General features: G+C 59.2%; 3 protein-coding genes across 3 annotated transcripts; all 3 read right to left on the bottom strand.

The window, feature by feature from the left end:
- Positions 1 to 229: 229 nt before the first annotated feature.
- Positions 230 to 2,457, bottom strand: PDXP (pyridoxal phosphatase). The gene is made up of 2 exons (XM_032193803.1): positions 1,851 to 2,457; positions 230 to 1,743 (listed from the first exon to the last, which is right to left on the bottom strand). Exons 1-2 carry the CDS (start codon positions 2,455 to 2,457, stop codon positions 1,418 to 1,420), a joined length of 933 nt encoding a protein of 310 aa, XP_032049694.1. The 3' UTR covers positions 230 to 1,417.
- Positions 2,458 to 3,890: 1,433 nt separating this feature from the next.
- Positions 3,891 to 9,796, bottom strand: SH3BP1 (SH3 domain binding protein 1). Its single transcript, XM_032207866.1, has 18 exons — positions 9,735 to 9,796; positions 8,224 to 8,266; positions 7,913 to 8,017; positions 7,699 to 7,775; positions 7,505 to 7,616; positions 7,354 to 7,430; positions 7,103 to 7,235; positions 6,929 to 6,997; positions 6,730 to 6,820; positions 6,492 to 6,634; positions 6,290 to 6,401; positions 6,120 to 6,201; positions 5,713 to 5,793; positions 5,488 to 5,604; positions 5,250 to 5,347; positions 4,917 to 5,046; positions 4,656 to 4,756; positions 3,891 to 4,180 (listed from the first exon to the last, which is right to left on the bottom strand). The coding sequence occupies exons 1-18, from the start codon at positions 9,794 to 9,796 to the stop codon at positions 3,891 to 3,893; spliced, it is 1,923 nt and encodes a 640-aa protein (XP_032063757.1).
- A 2,574-nt stretch (positions 9,797 to 12,370) lies between these two features.
- Positions 12,371 to 18,843, bottom strand: GGA1 (golgi associated, gamma adaptin ear containing, ARF binding protein 1). The gene is made up of 17 exons (XM_032192071.1): positions 18,797 to 18,843; positions 18,621 to 18,705; positions 18,321 to 18,396; positions 17,835 to 17,933; positions 16,878 to 17,001; positions 16,413 to 16,513; positions 16,056 to 16,136; positions 15,538 to 15,675; positions 15,334 to 15,415; positions 14,800 to 14,907; positions 14,342 to 14,497; positions 13,920 to 13,984; positions 13,609 to 13,787; positions 13,226 to 13,503; positions 12,865 to 13,034; positions 12,639 to 12,749; positions 12,371 to 12,556 (listed from the first exon to the last, which is right to left on the bottom strand). The coding sequence occupies exons 1-17, from the start codon at positions 18,825 to 18,827 to the stop codon at positions 12,446 to 12,448; spliced, it is 1,995 nt and encodes a 664-aa protein (XP_032047962.1). The 5' UTR covers positions 18,828 to 18,843; the 3' UTR covers positions 12,371 to 12,445.
- Positions 18,844 to 26,908: the final 8,065 nt, after the last annotated feature.

Below are 26,908 nucleotides of genomic sequence, written 5' to 3' on the forward strand. Positions count from 1 at the left end.
CTGGTTGTGCCACATGAGCTAACACAGCAATAACTGACGCCGAGGGTGTTTATCCATCCCAACAGCTGATCTTTCAAGCAAGATAGGAGAAGCTGGGATACCAGCAACAGAGGTTTAATCAAGGGAAGGATTTAGCTCCCTTATGAGGGACTTTAAATGCAGTCTTCCACCCAGATAACCCAGGCCATTCTCATCTTGGTGGGACTAGAGGCGAAGAAAGGAGGCCACGTCCAGCCTACGCTCACACTTTATTATATACAGAGACACGGTGAGTGTAAGAACATCAACACGGGACGTGGACAGCCAGGGAGGCCCAGATAAACTGTCCCCCGCCCCCTCGGTGCAAACAGTCAGCATAATTTATACAAATAATACAATATCTGAACAATAAATAAGTCTGATAATTAAGATCAATAAATAATAATAATTAAAAAAAAAAACAAACGTAGAAAGACGAAGCAGCAAGGAATGGTTCGAGGGCTGCGACACATTCACAGCAGTGACAATACCAACAACATCTCACCTGCACAGCAGCAGCCGGAGCAGAGACACCCCCCCATCAGCCCTTTTCTCTCACCACACCATGGCAAAATCCACTGAGAAGGGGGAGGAAGGGGAGAGTCGTACAGTTCGCTCCTGCTGTGCTTTTGAGGTCTAGAAGCCCTCTCTCCTTCACAAGCCCCCTTTGGAAAAGGGTGCTTGAAAACGAAGTACAACCACAGACCCACTGTGCGCAGTCACAGCTTGTCTGAGTTGCTTGGCACAAAAAAAAAAACAAAAAAACAAAAAGGGACAAGGACAAGTCTCTCTTCCCTTTCTACAGTCCTTCAGACAGACATCGGCACGGTTGTTAACCGAGTCAGGGCAGGAGGTGGTAGGGGAAACATATCTAAGGAAGAGGGGAGAGAAGAGATGAGGCGAGGTGATGCTCTCTTCTGCTCGTGGGAGGCAGAGATGCTCTCGTTCATCGCTCCAGCATGCTCCTTCCACATGCCCTGCAAGGAGGGGGTTGCCGCGAGGGCTGTGGGGATGCAGCTCAAAAGTCGAGTGGAGGGACAGCAGTAAAAGGCCGCCGCTGGTTATCTAAGAGAAAAATGCTAAGACGGCTGTTCCCTAACCCCTGCAGCGGGAGAGGCCGTACAGAAACACTGATTTGACCTCAGGTCAGCCTCAAGGCCTCCAGCTCTCTCCCAAAGATGCTGGCACATGAGGGAGGATGGACTCTGTCCATCCCGGACAGCTCTCAGCAGAAAGGAGGCAACTTGAGCCCTGCCCCTCCCTCCTTCTGCCCCCAGAGAAGGGTACCAGAACGTGAAGAAACGGGCAAACGAGGGAACACGGTGGTGAGAGAGAAATGGGAACAGATGGAGATCTGGGACGGGGAACCCGACCCCTCTGCCCTCGCGTGTGAAGGCTGCTACTCATCCAGGCCCGGTATCAAGTCTGCAATGCTGTCCACGTAGTAATTGGGCACCATATCCTTGGCGGCGGCACTGTCGCTGGCCATGTAGGCCTGCGCCTCTTCGAGGCGGGAGACACCCGTCAGGGTGAGGATGGTGGCGAGCCCGCAGTTCTTGCCGAAGAGGATATCCGTCTCCAGGCGGTCACCCACCATCAGGGTGCGGGCCGGGTCGACGCCGAAGCGCTCCACGATGCACTCGAACATGTAGGTGTTCGGCTTGCCCACCACCAGCGCCTTGCGGCCCGATGCCGTCTCCACCGCTGCCGTGAGGCTGCCGGTCCCTGTGAGGGGGAGAGAAAGACACAGCAGAAAGCGGCTCAGCACCTGCAGGGACATCGGGACGGTGGTGGCCAAGCCAAAAAACAACCCTAATACTCCACGGGCTCACCGGGCGTCCGCCGGCCGTCGCTGAGCGGGTGCCAGGGGTCGGGGTCGGTGGCCACCAGCAGGCAGCGGGGGTCCCGCAGGTAGCCGCAGGCCTGCGCCAGCTTGCCAAAGGTGAAGCCCTCATCGTAGCCCACCAGCACGGCCCGCACCGCCTCACCCCCTGCCTCCCCTTCGCCCACCAGGCGCAAGCCGGCGGCTCGCACCTCGCCGCGCAGCCCCTCGCCGCCCAGCACGAAGACGAGGCCTCCTCCTCCTCCATCCCCATCCCCTGCATCCCCTCCTCCTCCTCCTCCTCCTCCTGCAGCCCCCAGGCGCTGCCTGAGGAAGAGCGCGGAGCACAGCGCCGAGCTGAAGACGTGCTCGGCCCGCACTCCGCGGAAGCCCAGGCGGCTGAAGCGCAGCTCCAGCTCGGCCACCGAGCGCCGGCTGTTGTTGCTGACGAACAGGGCGGCCTTGCCGCTGCGCTGCAGCCGCTCCAGCAGCTCCGGGGCGCCGGGCACGGCCCGCTCGCCAGCCCACAGCACGCCGTCGCAGTCGAACAGCAGCCCCTGCGCCGGGCCCAGCACCTCCCGCAGCCCCGCGCCGCTCAGCCGCCGGCAGCTCGCCATGCTGCTGCTGCTGCTACTGCTGCTGCTGCTGGTCCTGCTGCTACTGGTGCTACTGCTGCTGCTGCTGCTGCTGCCGCCCCGCCCCGCGGGACTGGCAGCCGCGCCGCCCACTCACCGGCCGAGAAAAAGGGCCGGGGGGCGGGACCCAGAGCCGGCGCCACCCGGGATTGGTTCAGGAGGCTCCGCGCGCCGCCCTGGGGCGCCCCCTGCTGGCGGCGCGGCTGGAGCTACGACGCGGTGGTGGCACGCGGGCGCCATCTTGCCCCCCCCCAGATAGTTGCAATATGCCCGTACCCATAGCCGTAGACATACCCGTAGCCATACCCGTAGCCATACCCATAGCCATATCCGTTATCCATACCCATATCCATACCCGTACCCATATCCATTATCCATATCCATTATCCATATCCACACCCATACTCATAGCCATAGCCATATCCTTTATCCATAACCGTTATCCATACCCATTATCCATACCCATACTCATAGCCATAGCCATATCCTTTATCCATACCCATATCCATACCCGTTATCCATATCCACACCCACACTCGTTATCCATATCCACACCCATACCCATATCCATACCCATACTTGTTATCCATATCCATACCTATACTCATACCCATACCCGTTATCCATATCCACAGGCATACCCATACCCATATCCAGACCCACACCCATATCTATAGCCATACCCATATCCATAACCATACCCATACCCATACTCATACCCATACCAACAACCATACCAATATCCACACCCATGCCCAGACAGAGGTTGGACTCAATGATCTTGAGGTCTCTTCCAACCTAGAAATTCTGTGATTCTGTGATCCATATCCATATCCATACCCATATCCGTTATCCATATCCACACCCATATCCATACCCACACCCACACCCATAGCCATAGCCATATCCATTATCCATACCTATATCTATACCCATACCCATATCCATAACCATACCCATACTCATACCCATACCGACAACCATACCAATATCCACACCCATGCCCAGACCCACACCCATATGCCTCCCACTCTTTAAATCTACTTTCAACATAAACATCCACATGCGTGTGTGCAGTCATTCTTTTGCTTCTTTTTAAATAAAAACCTTTCACTGGGGAACCAACTGCTTGCCTGTTCCTCTTCCCAGTCCCAGCTTTGAGGCGAAATGTTGGCAGAATGGTGGTGGTGTGCTCGCCAACAGCCGCTGCCAGGCCTGTCCCTCTGCCTGCTAGGCCTGCGACATGGCGCTGTGCCCGCTGAGGCATCTCCCACCCACAGACAAAATGGCACAGGGCCTCCCCTTCCTTCTCCCCTTCCCCTCGGGAGGAAGGCTCTTGGTGGAGGATGAGGACGGGGATGCAGGCGAAGGCCCGCGGCCGCTGGGAGCTGATGGTGGCCCCACACCTCTCTCAGTCATTCTTCGCCATCGGCGATGCCACCAGTGGGGCTCCGTCCCCCCGCTGGCCCCTCGTCCGAAGCCCAGTCTGGGGTGGCGGTGGTGGCCTTGGCGGAGAGAGGCCCTGGGGACGTCAGGGACTCGCGGCTGTGGCGCGGTGCTGGCTGCGGTGGCAGCGGTGGCGGGATGGAGGGAGCACCTATCCGTCGCGGCCGGGCTTTGGGGCTGGTGGCGTGCTCAGGGACCGTACTCCGGGGCTGGGCCACGGGTGGTGGCACTGTAGGTCGAGCTGGGGCCGGGCGCTTGGCTGGAAAGAAAGCAGAGGGTCATGGTGCTGGCTGTGGGTCTCGGGTGGACTGATGGGCACGTTGACCCTTGCCCAGCTCCCATATTGGAGTCTTGAGATGAGGAAACAGAGCACACAGTTTTTGGGGGTCTTTTCCCACCCTCTTCCATTCACAAGGGGACATGAGGTTTGAACTGGGGACGCTCCCCCCTCAGAGGACCAGTCATGTCCATCCCACAGTCCCACCTTGGCTTGGGTGGTGTTGGAACTAGCTGATCTTTAAGGTCCCGTCCAACCCAAGCCGTTCCATGATTACAAAATGAGGGGCTGGATCTCGGCCACGCTGCCCATCCTGAAGCCCTTCCCCTCCCATGTGGCAGCCCTAGCACCCGGTCCTGCAGGATGTGGTGAGATGAGGGCAAACAGGACAAGGTAGCGTTGGTGGGGTTGTCTGCCCTGTGGGCATCTCCCAAACGTTAAGCCTGCATGGTCTCACTTTTGCGGATGGAGTCACTGGCTGGCGGCACCGTGGCTTCGGGGGACGGTCTGGTCACCTCTGTGGAAAGTGGCTGGGTGCTCACTTCGGGGTCCCTTGTGCTGGGGGAGAAGGGGACAATCAGACTCTGGCTGTCCTGTTGGTGGCAGGGGTCAGCTCTTCTGTGGGGCATGGTGGTGGTCCTGGCCACCCCGTGAGGACACGGAACCGTGGGGTGGGGTGGGATGGAGGTGAGGAGCCCCCTGCTCCTGCCAGACTTACCCTTCTTCATCCGGGAGAGCCGGGGAGCTGGCTATGGGGGATTTGGGGGATGGCTCTTCTACAGGAGCGTCCTTGCTGAGTCTGACATCCGCGGGCGGCGTAAACATCCCTGAGACGTTGAAATCTACATCTGGGCGGGGAGAAAGGCCAGGAAATGCTTGCTGTGCCCGTGCTAGACACAGAACATCCACGGCAGGAAACTGGAGCTGCCCGGGACGTTCTTCACTTGTCCCTCTGCAATTCGTGGTTGCAGCAGGACCTGGTGCTTTGCCTCGGTGCCTTTCACCTCGTGCCACCACCCCCTGAGGACACAAAGGCAGAGCGAAGCCCTACCTCCGGGGAAGAGGGTGTCCGCGTTCTGGATGAGGGCCTCCACGATGCCCACCACCTGGATGGAGGAGACCGAGGCCAAGTCCAGCTGCACGGGGTCTCTGGGAGGCAGAAGCGGGGGAGGCATCAGGGAAGGATTTTGGGGAATTAACCCATTTTATGCTCATTCAGGAGGGGTAGAGCCCAAAAAGTGCTTGATCCCTCCCCTGGAAAGCTGGCATCCCACCCAGCCAGACCTCACCCTGTGCTCGGCTGTGGCCACAGCAGGTTGGGGCCCAGCACGATGGCGATGTTGCTGGGGGTCATTTTATTCACCTCCTGGTGCTCGGCCAGCTTGGCCAGAAACTTGATCAGATACCTGTGGGGTCAAAGGAGAAGGTAAGAGGGCAGTGAGCATGTATTTGGGAACCAAACGGCAGCCCCTGATGGTTGTGTGGGGTCCGAGAAGCCCCGTCCCACAAAACACCTCAAATTGTTGTAGCTGTCCTGGGGCAGGCGGCTGCAGGTGTCTCGCAGGCTCTGTACACGGCTGTCAACGTCCTTTAAGCTGCAAGAGAGAGAAGAGGGAGGGGAGGAGACCTCAGCCAGCTTCAGAGGACAGAGATGGGCATGGCACGTGATGGTGGGCATCATCCCAACTTCTTGCAGTCAAAAAGGCTGCAGCTTTCCCCCTTGCCCTGCCTTGGTTTTCATCGCCATGCTCATTTCCAAGGTCAGGATGAGCTTCAGAGCTGTCTGAATTTCTCCTGAGCACCAGCCAGGCGGCAGCAGGACCCACACGCTGTGGTTGTGTCTCCCCATGAGACAAACGAGGCCGACCGCGGGCTTTTTTTTTTTTTAACCCCGTGGGGCTTTCCCCCCTCGCTGACCCACCTGGCCACTTTGACCCACTCGTCGTAGAGCTCGAAGGTCATCAGAGGCTGGGGCAGCTCCCGCAGGTAGGACTTCAGCGCGCCTGGAGGGGAGCAGCAGGGGCGATGGAGGTGAGGGGGTGGCAGTGCCTTCCCGACCCCATTCCCCCGCCCCATGTCACCGTCACCCACCGGCCACAGCGTGGGGGTCGGAGTAAAACTCCTCCAGGGCGTTGGAGCCGCTGGCCAAGCTGCTCTTCAGCTTCCTCAGCACCGAGGCGCCCGCCGCCAGCCGAAAGAGCCCCTGGGGATGGAGCAAAGGGATGAGGCGGGGGGGGTGGTTTGTTTCTTAGGGGAAAGGGGCCCGGGGTACGGGGTGAGGAGTGCTGCCCACCTCCTCCCTCATGCCGGAGGCCAGCAGCATCATGACACAAGCCTCGATGGGCAGCGCGATCTCCCTGCCCAGGCTCCTGAGGTGGGTCTCCAGGGGCACGCCGTAGTACCCGGCCACCGGGGCGTCCACGGCGAAGGAGGGCTCTGGGGGGGAGAGGGGGATATATAAAAACATATTTTCCAGCCTCGCTGGCTGTGCTCACAGCCCTCCCCAGGCTGCCTGGAGAGCCAGCGGGTACCTGTCTGCCTGTGGCTCTCCTTCAGCTCCGCCAGAGCCGAGTCCAGAGACCCCAGGGACTGCCGGTGGTACTGGGCTTGGATTTCCAGCAGCTGCCAAAGAGGGGGCACACAGCTAGCACGCGGGAACCCCCCCGGACTTTTTTTTTTACCCCAGGAGATGTCCACACGGTAAGTGGGACTTGCAAAGACGGGACTCACTCTGATGAAGTAGCTGGCGTAGCTGTCCTCCTTGGTGGAGAAGTGGTAGAGGTCAGCCATGTACTCGTCCTGGGAGGGGAGACAGCGAGAAGAGTGACCTCCTGCCTCCTGCCCGGGCTTGGGGCAGCTCCCTCTTCCTGCTCCCCCTCGGAGGAGAGGCGGTGACGTTCTCACCTTGCACTGCTCCACCTTCCTCTTCACCTCCTCCTCCTCTTCCTTCAGGATCTCCAGTTTGTTGGCAGAAGAAGCCCCCGGGACGGCTCCAGCGCCGGCACTGTTAGCGGAGCCCTTGGCAGCTTGGTTCAGCCTTTGGAGGGGGGAGAGGAGAGGCAACACCCAGCTCGTCAGAGAGGATACAGCACCGGGCAAATGTGGAAAAGGGGCATGGGCACCAGGAGGACAGGAGGGCACAGCCTGCCCCGTACCGGCTCTTGATGGCGTTCCAGTCGGAGATCAGCTTCTGGAGGGTCTTCTTGCGCTTCAGGATGATGGGCAGCTCCTCCTGGGAGAGAGGGGCCGGGGTGAGGGGCAGAGGTTTGGGGACGGGGCAGCAGAGCGGGGGCTGGCCGGGGCTACCTCACTGAGCTTGTTGAGGGGCTGCAGGATGTCGCGCTCCACGGCGATCTCGAACTCGGCCAGGATTTTGGCCAGCGAGCTCTGGATGCAGCAGCCCATCTCCAGGGCTTTCCTGCGTGGGGGAAGAGAGGTGAAGCAGCTGCAGGCTGGAGCTCTGCAAAGGCTTTTGCCACCTTTCTCCCAGCGGCACTTACCCGAGGCTGGAGTCCGTGTCCAGCTCCTTGAAGCTCTCAGCCATCGTCATGGACAGAGCCATCAAGGGCAGCTTCTTCTGCACAGAGCCGAGGTTTGGGGAAAAGAGATGAGCTGACGCGTGGCAGACATGCTCTGGTCCCCTACCTCTTCCCCTGCTCCAGCTCCCCGTTGGCTTTGGGTCTTGAAGAAGGCCCCTTTGGAGGCAGCACTCACCACTCGCTTGTCCATCTCGGAGCCGCAGTGCCCCTGCAGGCAAGCCTGGAGCCGCTTGGACACGCTGTGCGCTGCCCGCTTGGCCGGCTCGATCCTTTGCTCGATCTGGGGGTGGGAAAGGGGCACCGGTGAGCCAGCTGAGATCAGCCAGTGCCGTGCCGAAGCTGCCATGCCAGCCCCGGAGCCGCCCTGGGGCAGGCAGGAGCGTCCCAGCCCCGTGATTTGGAGGTGTCGGCGGGGAGAACAGCCGGGCACGTCCCCACGCGTGGCCACAAGCCGACGCACGCCCGCCGAGCCGGCCCACGCCTCACCTGCAGCAAATCTTCCGTCAGGAGCTCGGTCGCTTCTTGGGCTCTGCGGGAGAAGGAGAAGAAGCCATGAGCAGGTGGGGTGGCCCCATCGGGGAGGCAGGTCCTTGCGCATCTCACCCTCCTCTCTTTGAGCTCCGGGGAGGTGCTGGCTGCTGCCCGGCTCATCCTACACGAGGCAGAGTGAGCCCAGGAGAAGGGAGCACCAGGAGCAGAAGGCTCAAAATGTCCTGATGGGACAGGGCCACTGCACCGGTGGGAAATTTGGGGGTAAAATGTTCTCCCCCGACTGCTTCTTCCTCGAAGATGAATCTGAGGCGGCTGCTGCTGGAGCCCTGGGGGAGGCTCTGCGGAGCAGGTAGCGGAAATCTTTGGTGCCGCCAGAGCTGCACTTTGTGGCCAGAGCGGGGACCTAACCCAACGGCAGCCCTCGGGGTGCCGAAACGAAAGCGGCTGTCTGGTTGGTTTTGCAAGCAGGCGTTCGGGTGAAGGAAGCTGCTGGTCTGCAGCAGACTCAGATCAAAAACCCCAAGGCGAAACCCAAGAGGCGCTATCAGCTGCCAGACCCCCGCGACGTGTCGCAGAGGGGAACCCTGGCTCGGAGGACCCATCCCCTCAGAATTCCCTGGGAGCTGCCTCGTCCCCTTGCCCGATGGGTTCACGTTTCTTTTTTCAGCCTTTGCAAGAAGAAGCGACGCAGGACAAGCCTGTGGAGCCACAGGAAACGGGGGCGGCGGGCTCGAAATCATGTGAGACTGCGGCCCACGGCGGAGAGGCTCTGCAGCGGGGCGAAAAGCTCCCCGGGGAAGCAGGAGAAGCAGCTCCCTGCTGGGAAAGGCCAGAGGAGCAAGGGGCGAGCCGGGCTGCAGGAGCTGTGGCAGCTCTGCCGGGGTGGTTGGAAGGACCCCGAGGACGTGGCTGGTCCCACACAGCCTCCCCGTGCTGGGGAAGGCAGGTGGCGGTGCGCGGAGGTGGCTGTAGGATCGAGGGGGCTGGGGAGGGAGGGCCCAGCCCTGCAATTTCAGTTCTGAGTTTTGCAAGGGAAGAGCTTTGGAAAGCCGAAGAGAAAAATAAGGAAGCAGCGGAGGTGGGACCGGGCTGGAGGGATCCGTGTGAAGCTGTAGGTTCTCCGTGGGTTCTCCAAGGATCCCTGGTCCTCCCCTTGAAGGACATCCCGGGATGACCAGATGCGGGGCATCGTGCTCAGCGGGGAGAGCGGCTCCCAGCTCCTGTCACCCTCCTGGTCACCGCGCAGCCCAGGGCATGAGGCTGGAGAGACCCTGCCCATGGCCCTCACGTCCTGGGGAACCCAACCTCGTACCCAGGAGAGGCAGTAGGGCCTGGGGAACCCATCCGTGGTGAGCAGCCCCTTGGCTTACGCTGAAGATGCTCAAACCCCGAGCTCACCCCAAACTTTTTCCCTCTTCTTTACCCAACCGGGGAGCCCAGCCCGGCTTGGGGCTCACCCTCCAGCCCCTGCGTCCTGCCCCCTCCCAGCCCAGCGATGTCCTTACCGGCTGGTGGCATTGGGATGGGACAGCTGCTGCCGCATGCGATTGAACTGCCTCTTCATCATCTTGAGGGCGAGGAGGAGGCCAGGAGAACCCTTTTTTTTTTTTTTTTTTTTTTTTTCCCACTCGGCTGTCCCTGCTCAGCACCCCTGGGTCACGCTTGGCATGGGACGCCCGCGGCCCCCTGGGCTCCCCGGAGCCACCGCGCCTGGTGCTGTTGCCCAAGCCCCTCTCTCCCTCCTCGCTCCTTCCTCCTTCCCTCGTTCCCCCTTTCGCTCTTCGCCGCCTCGTCCCCTCCCTCGTCCCTCCCTGGGGATGCCCTGCCTGCTTTCTCTTCCCCTCCCGTGGGCTCCTTTTCTCTCTCTCTCTTCCTCCCTCCTCCTCCTCCTCCTCCTCCTCCGGCCGCCCCTCGCTGCGGATCAGGTGAGCGCAGTTCGGAGCTCCTGCTCCGCTCTGTGTTCCTGTCACCACCCCACAAGTATAAATAACTTCGAAGCCCAGCCTTAAAGGGGAAATATTATTACAGCAAACACGTAACAAGGCAGGACAAGCATAAGCCGCTGCAGAGCCGGAGCGAAGGGCCCACGCTCCTTCCTGCTTTCTGCCCCGGCTGCTGCCTTTCCCCCGCACCCTACCTGCCCACCCCAAATTTTGGGCACCCCTCCACGGCCAGCAAAACCTCCCCCCGTGCCCCTCGCCCTGCTTTCCTTCCCCTCTGAGCCCTCGCAGAGCTGTGGTGAAGGGTTGGTGCCTTCTGCCCCGCGGAGGCCCCCTTCCTCCTGGCCCCGGGGCCCGCAACCTCCCCGTTCCCACATGTCGCAGAGCTGCAGCGGGGCCCTGCTCGGTGCCAGGGCGCAGCTCCTGCCCGAAAACCACCCCACCCAGGGGTTTTGCTCCTGCTGGGTGAGCTGCAAGCATCGCTCATCTGCAGCTACCTGCAGCCAGGACTTTCCTCCTCCTCCCTCCTGCACCGAGCTGCTGAAGGAACTGGCAGCCAAACCCAGACGGGAAGCGGTCAGCTCGTGGGTAGGGGCAGCCAGACAGCAGCAAGAGGGGAAAAAAGGCTTTTAGGGCCACCACAGCCATGCCCCGAAGCCCCAAAAGCCCAGGAGCTGCTGGGCCCTGCAAGAAAACCGCCCCACGGGGCTGTTTCTGACCAAGCAGCCCACAAAAACAGCCCCGCGGGGTGCAGGGGGCTGGGGGCACGGCCCCTGCCCAGCGCCCGCTCCCCCCCAGAGGGAAGCAGCGCCCGGCTCGTGGCGTGGAAGTGACTCGAAAAGGAATCGAGAGCAGCTCGGGGACTTCCAGCATCCCCCTCGCCCCGTGGGGAAGCATTGCAGAGGGTTCAGGCGAGCAGGGGCAGGATGCGAGCTGGGAACTGCCCCTGGCAGGGTGGAAACAGCTCCCGGGAGCAGAGGTGGAAACCCCACTCCTGGGGTGAAGAGGCACGGGCTCAGGAAAGAACTCTTTATTTCCCATAAATACAGCAGATTTCTTCGCGCCGGGCGTTTTTTTTTTTTTTTTTTTTTAATTTTTTTTCCCCCCCCATTTGTTTTCTTCCATTTACAGAATTCGCACTGAAAATATATACAAGTCTGTTCTGGAACCAAACAAGATCTGCAAAGGAAAAAAAAAAAAAAAAAAACAACAAAAAAAACCAAACCCCTACAAAACCCTGAAGAGACCAGAAAGGGAAGTAAGACACAGCAGAACCCCAGCACAAAGACCTCGCTTCCCCCTCTCCTCTGCCACTCGCTGCACCCCAGCTCCCAGCCCTCTTCCCCTCTTCGCTGCCCCCAAAATCTCCCAAATCCTCTCTGCCTGGTGCAAGTTTCCTTCTAGCTCCCGTGCAGGAGCACAGCTTGCCCCCGAGATCCACCCTGGGGAAGGGAAGCAGCTCCTGGGGTCGCAAACCCCGTGAGGACGGGGGCTGCCGGGGCCGTGCCACCCCCTGGTCTCCTCCCCGCTCTCGTGTCACAGTGATCAGGTGGCTGGGCGAGCCCCCTCCCCGCTGCAGGGAGAGAAAAATTGGGGGAAAAAAGGTGCACAGGGCACAGCCCAACCCCTTTTTCTCCCCCCCACGCAGCGTGGCGCCGGGCTCCCCGTGCAGAGCTTCGTGGTGCCCCCTGGTGCTGCGCTCTGCCCCGCTGCCCACCTCCCTCCGAGACCTCTGCCTGCCGCTGGAAGGAGGGGGGCAGCGAAAAATCCCCCCCACACACCCCAAAATGAGGATGGGTGGTGCTGGAGACACCCAAAGCCCCGTTCAGCCTCGTTCTGCACCAGCTCCAGGGCGAGCCCAGCAGAAAAGGGGGCTCAGCTCCCAGGAGAGGGCAAGGGGGAAGCCCCGAGAACCCAGCATTTGCTGACACAAAAGCCCTAAAGCTCCCCCATCCGCACTCCCCACTGCGCCCGGAGGGGAAAAGCAGGGTTAGAAGAGAAGCCGGACAAACTGGAGAGGGAGAAATGCCTTCGGAAGAGCAGGGGAGGCAACCGTTGGCCCACGAGAAGCTCGCCTGCGCTTCTTGGCCCTGCGGGACGAGCATCTCCCGGTGTCTCTGCTCTCATCCTGGAGGCAGGCTCCCTCTGGGGCAGAGCGTGAGCAGCAGCAGCAGCAGCAGCCCCCCACCCACCCTCCCCTGTCTCTCCTCGGGCTGCCCCAGCCCTCCCCCCACGGGGCCGTTTTCCCAAGGACTCCGCGCTGTAGTGCCTGAAACCTAAAGGTTTCCCCAGGATTCCGGTGGAGGGAACTGGTCCACGTCCCCCATTTCATTGTAGGTTTGCTCTCCCATGGTGAAGGTCAGCTTGTATCGTAGCCTCACTTTCTCCTGGAGATGGAGGAGAAAGGGAAAGCGGTCAGAAGAGGTTTTATCTAAGCAACGAGATCAACCCTAAAGGTGCTGGGGTTACCTTCTGTGGGTTGGCGAGCAGCAGGACTTGCGTGATGGCACTGGGGTGGACAATGGGGTTGAAGGCCGGCAGCTCCGTGCCCGAGGGAGGCTGCAGCTTCACCTTCATCACCTGGGGAGAGAGGAGAGCATCCCATGTTCCCCCCACCATCCCACCCCGCCCCGTCCCGCGAAGGGACGATCCCACGGGGAGGATTTGGGGACCTGAACCCCGGTAGCTGCCTTACCTTGGGGACAGCAGACTGAAAGACGATGTTCCGGATGGGCTGCGGGGCCGTGCTCAGCATGGAGATCACCACCACCAGCACGTCAGGCCGCTCGGGCAGGGCGTCCTTGGCGAAGTGGAAGAGGACCCGAAAGCCGTGCTGGTCGTACACCGTCACGGGGAGGATGCTGCCTGCGGGACACGCAGCGCTCGGTTGCCTGCAGCGAGCTTTCCCCAGCAGCCACAACCCTTCAGCCTCCCTCAAGCCCAACAGGGAAGCTCCCCTTCCACTTGAACACCCCCTTCACACTCGTCTCTTTTCCCTGCTGTGCCTGGATCCCTCCCAAATCGCCCATTTTCCCCCTTTTTTCCCCCCAGCTCACTGGGTTTGATGGACTCCAGAGGCACAGTGATGTTGGCCAGCGAGATCTCCTGGGGCAGCGTGGTGGCAGGAGGCCGTGCCGGGCCAGGGGTGCTCCCCGGCGGCGTGCTCGCGGTTTTGGGGTGCGCAGCGGGGGCAGGCACCTCCGAGGGCAGGGGCGGAGGGGGGTGAGGAGCGCCCTGCAGCACGGGCAGAGCGCTGGGGGCGGGGGCTGCGGTGCCGGAGCCGCTCCGGTTCTGGAGATCCCTCAGGGTGAGCCGGGGAGGTGGCTGCTTCTCCCTGCGGGGTGAAAAACGGAGGGTGAGGAGCGGAAACAGCACCGAAACCTCCGTGCGTGGAAGCTGAGGGTGGGGAGAGATGCGAGACTGCCCTGCCCCTGCTCACCATCGCACTTGTTGGGACTCTGGAGGCAACGACTGCTGCAGCAAAGCCTTGCCCAGGAGGTCCAGGTCGTCCAGGCCGCTTGTGCCAGCCGAAGGTTTTGGGGAGGACGTGCCCGCGTCCGCTTTGAGCGGCGGCGCTGCCACGACGGGGGCGACGCTGAGCTCGCTGCTGTCTGACGACTGGGGAAGGAGCACACAGGCAGGGCCGTGCATCAGCATCAGCCACCAGATCCGGGACGTTTCCTTCCCTGCTCCGTTCTCTTTCTCCGCCCACCCCTTCCCCACCCGCTTCCACGGCTCCCGGCGCGTTACCTGAAAGCTGTTCCAGCCGCTGCTGTCGGCAGCCGGGGCAGGATGCGGGGCTGGGTCGTTCAGGCCTGCCAGAGAGGGGAAAAAAAGAAACGTGGAGCCAAGCCACCAAGTGCTGAGGGCACTAAATGGGGCCTGAAATAGGGCAGCTGTAACCGAGATCCCCCCATCAGGCAAAACACAGGAGCAGCAGGGCAGAGCCACCACTGCAGCCTCCATCCTTGCACGGGAAGGAGCAGGGAGGGTGGTGGTGGGGTTTTTTGCAGGGTTTTTCGTGCCACCTCCCTCACTCCAAGTGAGGGATACTTCTTGGTCTTTCACGATTCACCTCTCCCTCATTCACGCTTCTGCCCCAAGAAGCGCCAGCTGCTCAGGCTCTCCAGGGTCGAGGACATAAAACAAAGCTTTCGCTGCTGCCTCCTCACCTAAAGACATGAGCTCATCGTCCAGCAGCGAGACGGAGCCAGCCTGGTCAGGCACGGGGGCCGCCGAGCCACCCGAGAGGGTGGGCACAGCTGGGTAGGAAGGGCCTGTCGCTGGCAGGTCCAGTCCCGACAGATCCAGAAGTGCTGAGGTGCTGCCTGCAGGGAAAAAAAAACAACGAGGTGAGAGGCAAAAACCTTCTCTCAGTCCTCTGAGCGTGCTGAGAGCCAGTTCCCAACCTCCCTCACACCTGGGAGAGGGAAATTCCAATCTCCTCTCCCTTCCAACCCCCTCTCTTCACACATCAGTCGTCTCCACAAGCTATTTCTTCATCCCAGTCCAACTCCGAACTCCTGCAGGTTTCACCTGCCCACTTCTTTCCATCTTTTACACCAGGAGAAACCAGCAATAGGGTCTTTGTGCTCCATCTTCCTATTTTCCACTCTCCAGGTCTCCTCACCTCGAAGGGGCCCAGCCGTCACCTCCCCGTTGATCTCCTCGCCCCGCACGAGCTGCTTGTAGAGGTTGATCACCTGTGTCAGGTTGTCGTTGGCTTGCAGGATCTCCGCTGAAATGGAACAGATAGGAAAAAAAAAATTAAAATAGTAAAGAAACAGTAAGAAAGAAATAAAGAAATGGTAAAATAGTAAAGAGGGGGTGACTTTTACACCCCGCTCAGCCTACTCCTTCAGAGCAATTCCCCAGGACCTGACAGCATAGAGCATTTTGGCCACTGTTGCTGCAAACTTTCTTGAAATAAGTTGGTATTGCAGCGTGAAGTACAACCCAGCAGGTACAAAGAGTGGAAGAATTCTGTAATGCTGCTGATCGGTGCCATCTGCTCACTAACCCTAACTAACCTTCAGCGAGCAGCCAAGCCACCCCGACGCAGCAGCTGCTGAGAGATACCACACCACAGGTAGCCCAAGCACAGAATTCAGAGAAAAAGAGGGAGTGAGGAGGAGACAGAGTGAGAAAAAAGTGAGAAGCTTACCCAAAGCTTCATCGTTGTCTTCTGTGTCACTGGCGAGCCGGAAAAGCATGGGCCTCATGCGCTCGCAGCGCTGATACAGCTCCTGGGGGGAGATAAATGGGCACTGAGGGGAGCAGTGGGTGCTCAGCTGTGGTGTGAAACAGGCAGGAGGAGCTCGGGAGGGTAACGATCGCTCATCTCCGCTCGGCCCGAGCCTCTCCTCACCTTCATGAGGTCCTCGTTGCTCTCCGTCGTCTCGCCCTTGCTGTAGTTTGTCACCATCTCCGTCAGCAGCTTCACGTTGTTGTTCACCTCCTCGATGGCGTTCACCCTCTTGGAGATCTTCTCCATGCGTTTTTGGTCCTGGGGGGGGGGAAGCAGGTCCTTGCCTGTCAGCACGTCGACTCCCGGGGCTTTATCACAGCAACGCCGCCCCCAAAAGCTGTCTCCACGCCCGTGGAAAACCCCAGACCATGCCTGCAGCAGCATCTGCCAGACGGGGCTGGAGATGCCACAGATTTTGTGCTGCAGCCGGAGTTTTTGTGCCACAGAAACCACTCGGAGCCACTCCTCCGAGCAGTCAGCGAAGGCACAAGTCACACGAGGACTCTTTGGCGTTGCTGCTGCAGAATTTTGGCAGCTACTCTGCACTTTTGCCTAAGGACAGAGAGCCGCTGCCCCCCTGGCACCCAGCTATCGCCCCCGAGGCCGTGACTCCCTGCCCTCCTCCTCCCCAGCCTCACCTCCTGCACCATCTCCTTGATGAGCTTGTTGGCGGCCCGGAGGTCCTCGGGATGGGAGCTTTTCAGGAGGCGAGCCAGGATCTGCAAGAGAAAAGGCAGCTCTGAGCCCACGCTGAGGGGACAGCCGCCGAAATCGCTCCTGCAGCGCTGGAGAGAGGTTGGACTCGTCCTCCTTTCTCCATCCTGGTTCTGGTTGAGTAAGAGGAGCCTTTTTCTGCAAGGTCCCTGCATTCAAAGCCTGCCCCTGCCTGCCTGCCGAGCACAACGGAGAGCCCGGAGCGCAGCGACACCAGCTGGGGCAGGCAGAAAGCAGCGAGGACGATGCTCTGCGTCCCTCTCCCCTCACAGACCCCATACCTTCGATTTCTCTTCGTCGTCAAAGATGATGTTCTTGGGACGAGGGGGAGGCGGCGGAAAAGGAGCATCCTCAGGCAGTTTGGGGTCACTTTTCACAATACCTGCAGCAGAGACCCACAGAGCCATCAGGAGATCTCACCCTCTGGGGGACGCACTCACCCCTGGGGCGATCTTCCCCGAACAGCCCATCATTCCCGGCTGGAACCGAGGGCTTTTGGGGCTGCTCCTGCCAGCTCCGATCCCGAAATGAGTTTTTTTTTATGCAAGAACTGCTGCCCCAGCCCCACCAGCACCCCGTCTTGGACAAATCCAGCTCCAAATCCACTCGTGCTGCCAAACCACCCGTATCCTTCCAGCACCAACCCGTTCCAGCGTGCCATCCCCTGGAGGAGATAACCCCTCCACCCCATTCAGACCACCAGCAATCCCCCCTCTGCCCAGCCAGGAGCCCCGCAGGGCTCTCACCTTGTTTCTTCAGCATCTGGTAGGCCTCCAGGATCTTCACCTCGTGAGGCAGCCCCAGCGTCCAGCTGTACATCAGCTCCAGGATCTTGGACTTCACTTTCTCTGGCGTCCGGCTGCCGAGATACTGGAGGAGAGCAGAGGTGGCCTGAAGCTGATCCGGGCTGCCACAAGCCTGGCCCGTTCCCCTCCTCCCCTCCCCCAGGAGAAGCGAGCGAGGCAGCTCCCAGCGGCGCAGGGACAAAGAGGAAGCAGGCAGGAACGCTCACGAGGCCCTTGCAACGCGTCCTCCCGGCTTCCACCGCGGGAGGTGGGAGAAATGGGCGCTGGTGCTAAAAAACAGTGAATGTGCCACCAAAAGAAATCGTCTTGGTGCTGATGGCATCCCCCCAGAGCAGCCTAGCGAGGATGCCGTGGGATCTGACTGTTACTGCCCCTGGGTGTTCATCCTGACAGATCACAAGCTGTGACTGACAGCCTCAGGTTTTCCCCTCGTTATATTTAGTCTGCGTTCCCTTAACCCCGTGCTTGCTGGCGACACGAGCTGCCTGCCCTGGCTGAAGGAAGGAACAGCAGCAGCAGAGGAGCAGGCAAGGAGCTGGTGCTTCAAACAGGCTCGCTAGAGCACCGCTGCCCAGGCCCAGGCTTGCCCTCGGAGCGTCTCAACCCAGCTGGGACACCCTGGAGAGCCAGGGCCACAGTGTCAGAGCTGAGGGAGGCTCCTGAGCACAGACAAAACCCGGCAGAAACGCAGCAAAAGCCTGCTCCAGGCTCACGGATGAGCTCAGAAGTCTCACAAGTGCCGGTTGCATCAGGGCTGGCCGGCCCCCAGCCTCCTGCAACAACAATCAGCCAGGAGCGGGTGAAAGCTCACCAGGAACACAGACTAAACGTCCTCCCAGCATCACCTCCTTCCCACCCGATGGGGGTTGCCTCCAGCAGGACCCCCGCGGGACCCACCTTGGGTGACACCACCTTGATGAGCTCGTTGAGGAAGCGGAACTTGCCCACCTCATCGTGGAAGCGCTTGCCGCAGCTCTTCATGCAGGACTCCAGCACCTGGGGAGAGCGCCGGGTCAGCCGGTTTGGGATTTGTCCCCCCCAAAAACCAGGCTTTCCTCACAGCACCTTGCGAGGACGCCTCCACAGTGTCACCCTCCCAAAGGAGAAGGGGAAAGATTTTGAATCTGGGGTCAGTCTTTGCGCAGGTGGCTCGTTGAACCATGGAATGGGACATCCGTAGCATCCCAGAGCCATCTGGAGGTGGAGTGGGAGCTCTCAGACACTGGTTCGCAGCTCCTCCACCCCTGCATTGCCACCTGCAGCCCGCCTCCCGCCCCGTGGATGCACCAGGCCTCTCTGTGCACAGCTTCCCAGACACCCAAAGCTCCTTTTTGGGCTCCCCAAGCCCAGCTGGAGGAACCCCACACCCCCGGCAGCCCTTACCGTGAGGGCCTGGATGGCTTCCCATTCCTGCGGGGACTGGATCTTGTGCGCCAGCAGCCGGGTGGCGAGCGGGGGGCTGGACAGCAAGGAAAAACCTCATTGCTTAGTGAAATAAACCCAGTTATAGGTTTCTCCTTGAAAACCTTCACACATCACAAGACCAAATCACCGATACAACCCCAAACCACCCCCAAACCACCCCAAAACCTTACGGGAACCCCTTTATCACCGACCCAGCTCCCCACAGAGCCCCTCAGCACCCCGCCACCGCCGCCCCTCGCCCCCCCAGGGCCCACTCACCCCTCCAGCTCCTTGTTGAGCTGCTCGCAGAAGGCGCCGATGCCGTCCCAGTCCAGCTCCCTGTTCAGCGGGCTGGTGGCCTTGTCTGCGGGCGGCACAAGGGCGGCCTCAGCCCGGGGCCGGGCCGAACAACCCCCCCCAACCCCCCCAACGCCCTCCCCGCCTCCCCTACTCACTGATGCGAGCCTCCAGCGTCTCGGGCTCCATCCCGGGCCCGGCTCCCCCCCGGCCGCCCCCAGCCCCGCTCCCGTCCCCGCCGCCGCCTCAGCGGGGCCCCGCCGCGCCGCCCGCCCGCCGCCGGGCCATAGAGAGGAGGCGGAAGTAGGCTAGAGCGCCGCCCGCACCGCCGCCGGAAGTGGCCTCGCGCGGAGCGCGCCCCCTGCCGGGCCGCCACAAGGGGGAGGTGCCCGAGGTCCTCCCGGAGGGCATAGAGAAGGGGGGGAAGGGAGGCTAGAGCGCCGGATGATGAACCGGAAGAGGGGTGGTGCTGGCAAGTGAAGCCGCTTCCGGCGCTTCCGCCCCGCCGTGGTGGTGGGGGGGGCGGTGTGTCCTTTAAAAGGACACAGCCCGCCCGCTGCCGCGCATGCGCGCTGCGCGCCGCCCGCCCGCCCGCCCTGAGGGGGGCGCTGTGCGCGTAATGGCGGCGGCGCCCCTGAGGGGAGAAGAAGTGTGGGGGGGGGGGGGCCGGGGTTAATAAATAATAAAGGAACCACTCCTGCTGTTAATTTATTGTCGTTTTTGTGACAGGGTCTGGCTTTCTGCCCGGCTGAGGGGCTGCGGGGGCAGCTGGGTTGGGTTGGGTTGGGTTGGCGGGTGGTGGAATCCTGGAAGTAAACTGAGGGGGATAAAACATAAACCGAGGGAAATAAAGCGAAGGGAATAAACTGAGGGGAATAAACTGAAGGAAATAAACCCATAAACTGAAAGCCTCCAGGAATGTAAACTGTGCTGTCTCTCCCCTTCTGGCTCAATCAGGGCAATCCCCTAACCCCGTGGCTTAACACACCGCTCCTTTTCTACACGCTCCAGCGGTCCCACGAGGAACAATGCGCCTTCTCCTTTTATTTTTTATTAATAAATAACACCGCTGAGCGGTGCCAACACCGTGACCCTTGGGGAACGGAGGCCTCCAGCTGCTGGGAGAGCCGGGGGTGCCTTGCAGCACCGACCCCGCAGCTGGCAGGCGAGGGAAATGCCCCGGTGTCACACTCCTAAATGGCTTTTCCGTACGGATACCCATTGTCTTCGCGGGGATTTTTTGGCCATTAAAAAGCACTTTTTTTGGTGCCTGAATGTATTATTATTTTTTTTTTAACTCGCTACCTTGCATCACAAAGCTTTTTTTTTTTTTTTTAAGGGCCTTTCGGAGACAATTGCCACATCCTTTCCTCGGCCGTGTTCAGGCACGTTTTTAGGCGAGTTATTTTAGTCGCGTGAGTCAGCCCTGCCTGTCGCTGCTACCTCCTCAGAGAACCTTTTTCTGAGAACATTTAAATCAGCTTTAGGAAACCGGGGCCTAGGTACTGCTATTCTGGGCCGTGCCCGACCCGTGCAGGAGGTGTGCGTCTCCCCGGCCCAGAAAGCGAGAGTATTTCTGACCAGCGGTTTTTCAACCTAGTGCCTCACAGCCCCCTTTTTGCTCAATTTTCAGCCTGCCCGAGTCTTGAGGTGTTTTATTTTCTTCTCTTCGGCAACACCCAGTCGTTATCAAGAAGGCTGCACCTCGTCTCGGCTGGTTGCAAACAATGGGAAATGAACTGGAGCGTGACGCTGGTGTTAGCAGTGGCGGCTTTCCGAACCTTTCTTTTCTTTCCCATGAGCTTAGCTGGGTCTTTCCCTCTTGGTTGCATCTGCTTGCTGTGTAACGAGGGACAGAAGTGCAGCAAAAACAAGAGATTTCTTCATTTTTTTCTCCCTGCAACGGGGCTGGGTGACGCCTGAGAGAAACCTTTCTTGCCTACCTCAATTTATTTCTACTGGCGGCTGGAATCCCAAACCAGATCTGGAGCCTTAATGGAGCGAGACGCTCCGTACTGTAATTAACAGTGATCCAGAAGGAAAAGACTGGCACTATAATTAGCTTGCAGCCAGTTGCAGGGGAAGGTGATTACGCACAAGCCGGAGGCCTCGGTAGTTTGCATGCCAGAGAAACAACAGCTTTTGCAGGGCGAGGGCCGTGCCATGCCAGGTTTGGCTGGCCCTGCTGTCCCACAGAGGGCAGCAGCAGGCAGGAGAACCGCCTGCCTGCTCAGCCTGGGCTTGGCAAACGCTGCTGCTGCCTTTCCAGCCGCAGATCCTGGGTGAATCATGCCCCAAACCAAGTCGGGAAAGGTGGGAGGGCTGCAGGAGTGGTGTCTGGGTCTGCAGGGTGAGGGGTTTTCCAGGCAGGTGGGACTCCCCACCCAGGCAGAAAGGTGCTGTCACCCTCGCTCTGTTCCCACGTTCGTTTGGGTTCCCTGCAGTGTGTGGCTGGGGGAAACCGTGCCATGTTTTCAGGTGTGCTCATGTGCAATAGCGGGAGGTTATCTGTGCTTCTTGTTGTCCCCGGCCTGTGAAGTTAGGTTCCCTTTCCTCTGTCACATTTCTCTTTCCGTGGCAAGGCTTTCTGCCAGCGTCCTTTCACTTTTCCTGCCTCTGTATTGTGGTCTTCTGTTCCCTTTTCTCATTTTCCTTCCCACGGCTGGCTGCGGCAGGCAGTTCCTGTGCTTTTGGCTCAGTCACCTTTGCTGCTTTCCCTTGGAACAGGGCTGGCAGCTCCTTTCCTGACATCACCTCGGACCATGCACCTCTTACACAATCCCCTGGCTTTGCAGCCCTGCTATTCCCTGACCTTGGCTAATCTCCTTCCTTTTGCAATACTTCTGAGCACCTTTCCCAGCCAAGTGTTGCAATTAGAGAGGCAAGTATAGAGTTGCAGCCTGCTCCAGAGGGAGAGCAGGTTTGCGCTCCTTTAATCTGACAGGAAATTTCTTCTTCCCTTTCATATGCAGCGCTTTCTTGTGGCATGCAGCTACCCACCAGGATTGCTCCCTTCCATTTCTTTCAGCATTTCCCTTTTTTTTTTTCTGCAGGAAGGCCTGTCCCCAGTGATCAAAGACATCCTACTACAACTGCAAGAGCAGAATGAGGAAATGGGATGCTCAGTAAGGGATCAGAAAACCTGCTTGCAAGGTCTCCGCCATTAAGCATGTCTTGGAGCGAGGCTGGAGGAAACGCACATCTACGTTCACTACCTTGTTTATTCCCCTGTTGTTTGTGTGGGGAAATTCCTCTGGGGAATTGACCTCTGCATGCTGAATGTCCTTTCCATGTTGGTTCTGTCATTACAGCTGGAGCAACTGGCTCAGCGAGACGGGCGAGGGAGAGAAGCAAATAGCAGAGCTGGTGGTGAGCTGCCTCCTTCCCGACCCGGCACCCAGGGGGTGTCTCGGTCCCTTGGCTGAGCCAGCGGCGTTTCCCTGTCAAAAAGGGAAAACTTTTGCTGTGTAAAAAGCGGCAGAGCCTAGTGACCTCCTGAGAAGGCTCAGCGGGGTTTGTTGTTGCAGGTAATGTCTGTGCAGAAGAGCCTGGGACAGGCAGAGGATGCTCTGAGAGCAATATCAGCAGCAGGCAAAGGTGGAAGAAACCTGACAGGATAGAAAACCTGCTCCTAGCTGTGGCCTGGGGGCCGATGGGTTATGCATCTGGGTAAGCCAAAAGTGGCCCAGAGAGAGGAAGATCTGCCAGGTTACAGCGAGCTGCTTGAATTTATGGGGCTAAAGCGAGCATCGGAGGCCCCAAGCCCGCAAGGGGGAGCCTGGCTGAAGTCATTAGCTAGGCTGTTGGTGAGATCAGCTCCTGACTGGAACAGATACACCACCGATAAAGTGCACTTGGGATTCGAGTGTTGAGAGAGGCACTTGAGGAGGTGAACAGATTCACCTGCTCCTGCTCTAGCCCCGACTTGCTGCGTTATCTCTAGTGGATTGGAGGGGTGTAGTTAGGAAGCACAAGTGCTGGGAAAAAAGAAAAAACAGAGATACAGTTCGGCTCTGCAGAACAGCAGGAGGAAGAGGGAGAGAAATCCTATTGCTCAGGCATTTTTCACGGGCAGCCGAGCGTGCTGCGAGCAGGAAGCAGCGACATGAAGCCAGGAATCCCGGAGCGAACCGGGGAGCCCGAATGCAGCAGATCCCCAAGCCTGGCTGACAAACACGGCCCTGCATTGCGGTGACGACAAAGTGTGGCTTAGCAAAGCGTCTGCAGGGGCTGTGTAGTGGAGCAGGAGCTCGGAGATGCAGCATTGTGCAGCTTCTCCCCCCAGAGCGGTGCGGGGAGGAGGCAGTCCCGCTACGGGGTGCCCCGGTGCCGCTCGCACGTGCTCTCAGCTCTGCAGCTGGCCCTGGTTTGGCTGCTGGTGAGCTCAAACAGGCGCTTTTTGGCCCAGATTTGAGAATCTCGTGTTGCCAGCGGGCCTGGTTTGGCTGCAGCTGCCTCGGGTTCCCTTGGAAACTTCAGCGCTGGCTCAAATCCGGGCTGCGAAGCGGCAGGAGGAGGTAGCCTCGTCTCCCTGCCTCCAGCCTGGCTGCTCGGCCTTTTCTGCCCGGCACGGCCCCCGTGCTGGGATGAAAAGGGAAGAACTGCAACCCAGGAGGAGGATGGAGATGCAGAGTCACGTGCAGATTTCCCAAGGGTGGTCCTGTGGCTTCGTCTGTGTTAACGAATGCAAGAGGAGCGGGGCCCCCGGCACGGTTTTGGGCACCGCCACCGCACCCAGGCACGGCTGGGGGATGGCGTGGGCTGGGGACTGTTCCCAACACAGCCATCGTGTCACCGAGCATTTAACCCTGCGGCTGAGAGCTGTGCCCTGCTCCTCTCTCTCATCGCCAGGAGCAAAACAGCCCTGTCCTGCGTGCCCTGATCCCTCCCCAGGCAGGCTTTTGAAGTGCAGTCCCCTGCCTGTGGCAGCTGCTGGAGGCAGCTGGAGCCTGTGTTTACCTGCTAATCCTTCTCCCATTTTCACTTTTCCTCTCTGCCGAGGGAAAACGCCACCCAACAGGTTGTGGGTGAGCAGGGAGGGCGTGAGTTCGTGCCAGGCTGAAACTGGGAAAGGCTCTGTCTGACGCGCAGCCCTGACTCACCGACCCGAGCCCTGTGCTGTGGGTCGCTGCCTGCGTTCGACCTGGATTTTGGGGTGGGAGAGGAGCTGTGAGACAAGGCTGGGTGAGAGCGTGAGGTGACGGGGCTATGGGGGCCAGCTCCTGCTTGTGGGGGCTCACAGACACGTTAAATTTCCCCTCTGGGTCTCCTGCCTGCCTCACCTAGCTGCCCCTGCAGCCAGATGTGTGCTGGTGGCCGGAGCAAGCACTCGGCATCACTTCATCCCCCTCCCCTCGCCGAGCGGGCTCCCCGGGGAGCTGTGCCTCCGTCAGAGCCGCTCAGGAAAGATTCACACCCCTTTCCTGATGAAACCCAGTGAGTAATAGAGATGCTCCTCGGGGATGGTGTTGTAAGCAGCGCTACGTGCGTGTTCGGGACCAAGGAGCAGGTCTCCACTAGCCGGTGCGCAGCCGACATGGATGCGTGTCCCATCTTGACAGCAGAGATAAGCTATCTGCCGGCTGCTGGGAACTTCTGCAGCCCCTGCTGTTCCTCACATTGTTCTTATCAGATCTCCTGGCTTGCCGAGCCTCTTCCTTGCACGCTGAGCGGCAACGTGCTCGGGTCTCCTCCGCCTGGGAGGCGATAAGATGTGTCTGGCGCGAGTCGTGTGCAAGGCATTGAGCTGGCAATTCTCTTTCCCACCCCAGTTTCGGGAGCAAGTGTTCTCCATCCAGGAATCAGACTGCGGTGGGGGAGCTCTGGAGGGGAGCAGCACCGTGAAATCTGGGGGCAGCCAGCAGACGAGAAATAGCAGCAGGAGAGAGGGAGACGAGCTGGAGGGAGGGAAAAAAGAGCTGGAGAAGCAAACGCCGTGGCAAGACCATGGAGAATAAACAAAATAAACACCCGCTGTGGTCAAGTGAGGGCTTCTGTACTGCCGAGCGGCTTTGTGGCTGTGAGGGAAGGGTCACAGGAGTAAAGAGAAGGCACAGCAGCCCACATGGGGCCGGCCAGCCAGCCGCATGTCCTCAAGGGCATGGGGTGTCCTTCAGTGCTTGGTGTGGCCCTGGAAAGGCAGGGGGGGTGTCCCAGCTGTGCTCAGCTGCTGCTGCCCCCCTCCCCGTGACAAACACTGAGCTGAAACATCTCCCCAAAGTGGTGTGACCCCGCAGGCTCCCAGAGCTCCTTTCCTGCCTGTGGAAGCTCCAAGCAGGGCTGTTGGTGGAGTTCTTCACCAGGGAGCAGGGAAAAAGTGATTTTGGCTAATTATGGGGTCGTTCCCTGGAGCTTTCATGGTGGCTACAGCTCAGACTCAGCTCTTTTCCCTACAGCTTGCTCCGAAGGTCCTTCAGTTCAGGTATTCCTGGTGCCTTCACTCCAGAATGGAGGAGGACAGGAGCACACAGGGTCAGCTACGTGAGCCTGTTTTTTTTTTTTTTTTTTTTTTCCCTTAGGTCTCCTTTAGATGCCTGCAGTTCCCTCTTTAGAAGCCCATTTCCCGCACTGAGTCACTCATTTTGGGATTTTGCTTCCCTTTTTTTAGCAGCTTTTCTTTTCCCTTTCCATCTGGTTTGGTTTTTACTGCTTCATTTTGCAGGGCCATCAAAGGGAATGTGTTCAGGCTAATTTCAGAGCAGCGGCAGCAGATCGGTTGGACTTGACAGCCCCTTCCTCGGCAGCCCTCAGCCACAGCCTTGGCTCCAAAGCCCCTTCAGACCCTCTCAGAGCTGGGGGGGGGGGCGGTTAAGGTGGCTCGCTGCTTGCTGGCAGGCATGAGGGGTACGAGAGTTTAGTGATGTGAACATAGGAGAACAGCCTTTTTTTTTCTTTCCTTCATTCCAGCCCATGAGCTGTTAATTCTTGTGGCTTTTCCAAACTTGCTATTTCTCCCTTAGCATTTTTTTTTTCTCTCTCTCTCTCTCTTTATTTTATTTATTTTTTTTTTTCCAGTGGATGAGCCACCCTTGGCATGGCTCCTCGTGCGTGTGACTCAGACGGATTCTGCTTGTCTGAAGGATTCCTGCAAATCCTCAGAGCTGTCCAACCCGCCTCGGCGCAGCCCTGGAGCCCGTGAGAAATGCGCTCGGGGCGAGCTGTGCAGCACCAGCAGCCTTTTTCTCCCCATCAGAGGTGGCCACAGGGACCCGGTGGCCGCTCTCCCTGCATCCCCCTGCCATGGTGTGGGGCTGGCTCCCGGGCTGGCTGCTCACAGCTCGACCGAGGGAGGTCCCAATGGATGTTTTGTGTATGGCGCAACCCCGTGCTTCTCTTCTGCTTGTTCGAGTTCCAGCCAGCTGGCCTCACGCTGGCTCTGCTGTGGGAAATGGCCCCCTTGAAGGCCGGGGACTTGGGCTTGGGGCATCTCGGAAGTCCCCTGGCTTCCTTTGTTGGAAGGCGACTGTTCGCTTTGAATGCCTCTGGTTTTTGGGTTTAATTGGACCCACCCAAGGGCTAATTTTTTATTTATTTATTTTTTTTCTGAGGCACTCAGAACCTCGGTAACTCCTACAGACAGTAGATGGCACGGTGAGAGATCAGCATCTCTGATACCTGAGCCACATTACCCAGGAGAGCCCAGCTTCCTATAGCTTCTAAAACACATTTGCAAAGCTGTTTATTTTATTTTAGTTTAGTTTTTTAAACTCATTTGCCTGTGCATCAGTTTCCCTGTGCCATCTTCCTTTCTCAAAAGTGAGAGAAAGCTGCTGGAGATCTCAATCTTTTGCACATGGAGCACAAGACCTCATGAAGTTGATCCCTTGTGGAAGATACTTTTCCAGCTTAGCTCATAATATCTCACCCAGCAAGTGTGGGTAAAGCGGGGAGATCCCGAAAGTGTGAGAGATGGGGAAGGCACGAGCCTTCTAGGCATCTTCTCCCTTGCCAGTAGGGAAGCTTTCAACACAAGCGCACTTTTATCTCCGGGCATGTTTTTCAAAGCCTTTCCCACAACCAGCATTCCTGGCATGCCCCATGAGGGAAAGAATTAGAGAAATGAAGGCTGGAAAGGGAACTGGGTGGCATGTAATGAGTCCTCTGCCCTCGCTTCCCCACGCTCTGCCAGTTTTACCCCTCGTGCAAGCCGAGGACCCATAGGACGTGACCCATCTGTCTGCTTGGGTCGACGAAATGGCCCTGGTGCCTTGCGAGCCAGCTTCCAGGCATACGAATCCCTTTCCTCCTCTCCCCTGGCACAATTTGGGCCA

The sequence above is a fragment of the Aythya fuligula genome, chromosome 1, assembly GCF_009819795.1.
Source record: "Aythya fuligula isolate bAytFul2 chromosome 1, bAytFul2.pri, whole genome shotgun sequence".
Classification (NCBI taxonomy): Eukaryota; Metazoa; Chordata; class Aves; order Anseriformes; family Anatidae; genus Aythya; species Aythya fuligula.

What these genes read in the sequence shown, in the direction of transcription:
- SH3BP1 (XM_032207866.1), bottom strand. Translation starts at nt 9,796, where the DNA reads ATGATGAAGAGGCAGTTCAATCGCATGCGGCAGCAGCTGTCCCATCCC. An exon ending in CATCCCAATGCCACCAGCCG is followed by an intron (nt 8,267 to 9,734) that starts GTAAGGACATCG and finishes CTTCTCCCGCAG; the next exon opens with AGCCCAAGAAGCGACCGAGC. An exon ending in CCCTCAACAAGCTCAGTGAG is followed by an intron (nt 7,431 to 7,504) that starts GTAGCCCCGGCC and finishes CCTCTCTCCCAG; the next exon opens with GAGGAGCTGCCCATCATCCT.
- GGA1 (XM_032192071.1), bottom strand. Translation starts at nt 18,827, where the DNA reads ATGGAGCCCGAGACGCTGGAGGCTCGCATCA. An exon ending in TCAAGGTGGTGTCACCCAAG is followed by an intron (nt 17,002 to 17,834) that starts GTGGGTCCCGCG and finishes GCTCTCCTCCAG; the next exon opens with TATCTCGGCAGCCGGACGCC. An exon ending in TCTGGAGTCCATCAAACCCA is followed by an intron (nt 13,035 to 13,225) that starts GTGAGCTGGGGG and finishes CGTGTCCCGCAG; the next exon opens with GCAGCATCCTCCCCGTGACG.
- PDXP (XM_032193803.1), bottom strand. Translation starts at nt 2,457, where the DNA reads ATGGCGAGCTGCCGGCGGCTGAGCGGCGCGGGGCTGCGGGAGGTGCTG. An exon ending in CGACGGCCGGCGGACGCCCG is followed by an intron (nt 1,744 to 1,850) that starts GTGAGCCCGTGG and finishes TCCCCCTCACAG; the next exon opens with GGACCGGCAGCCTCACGGCA.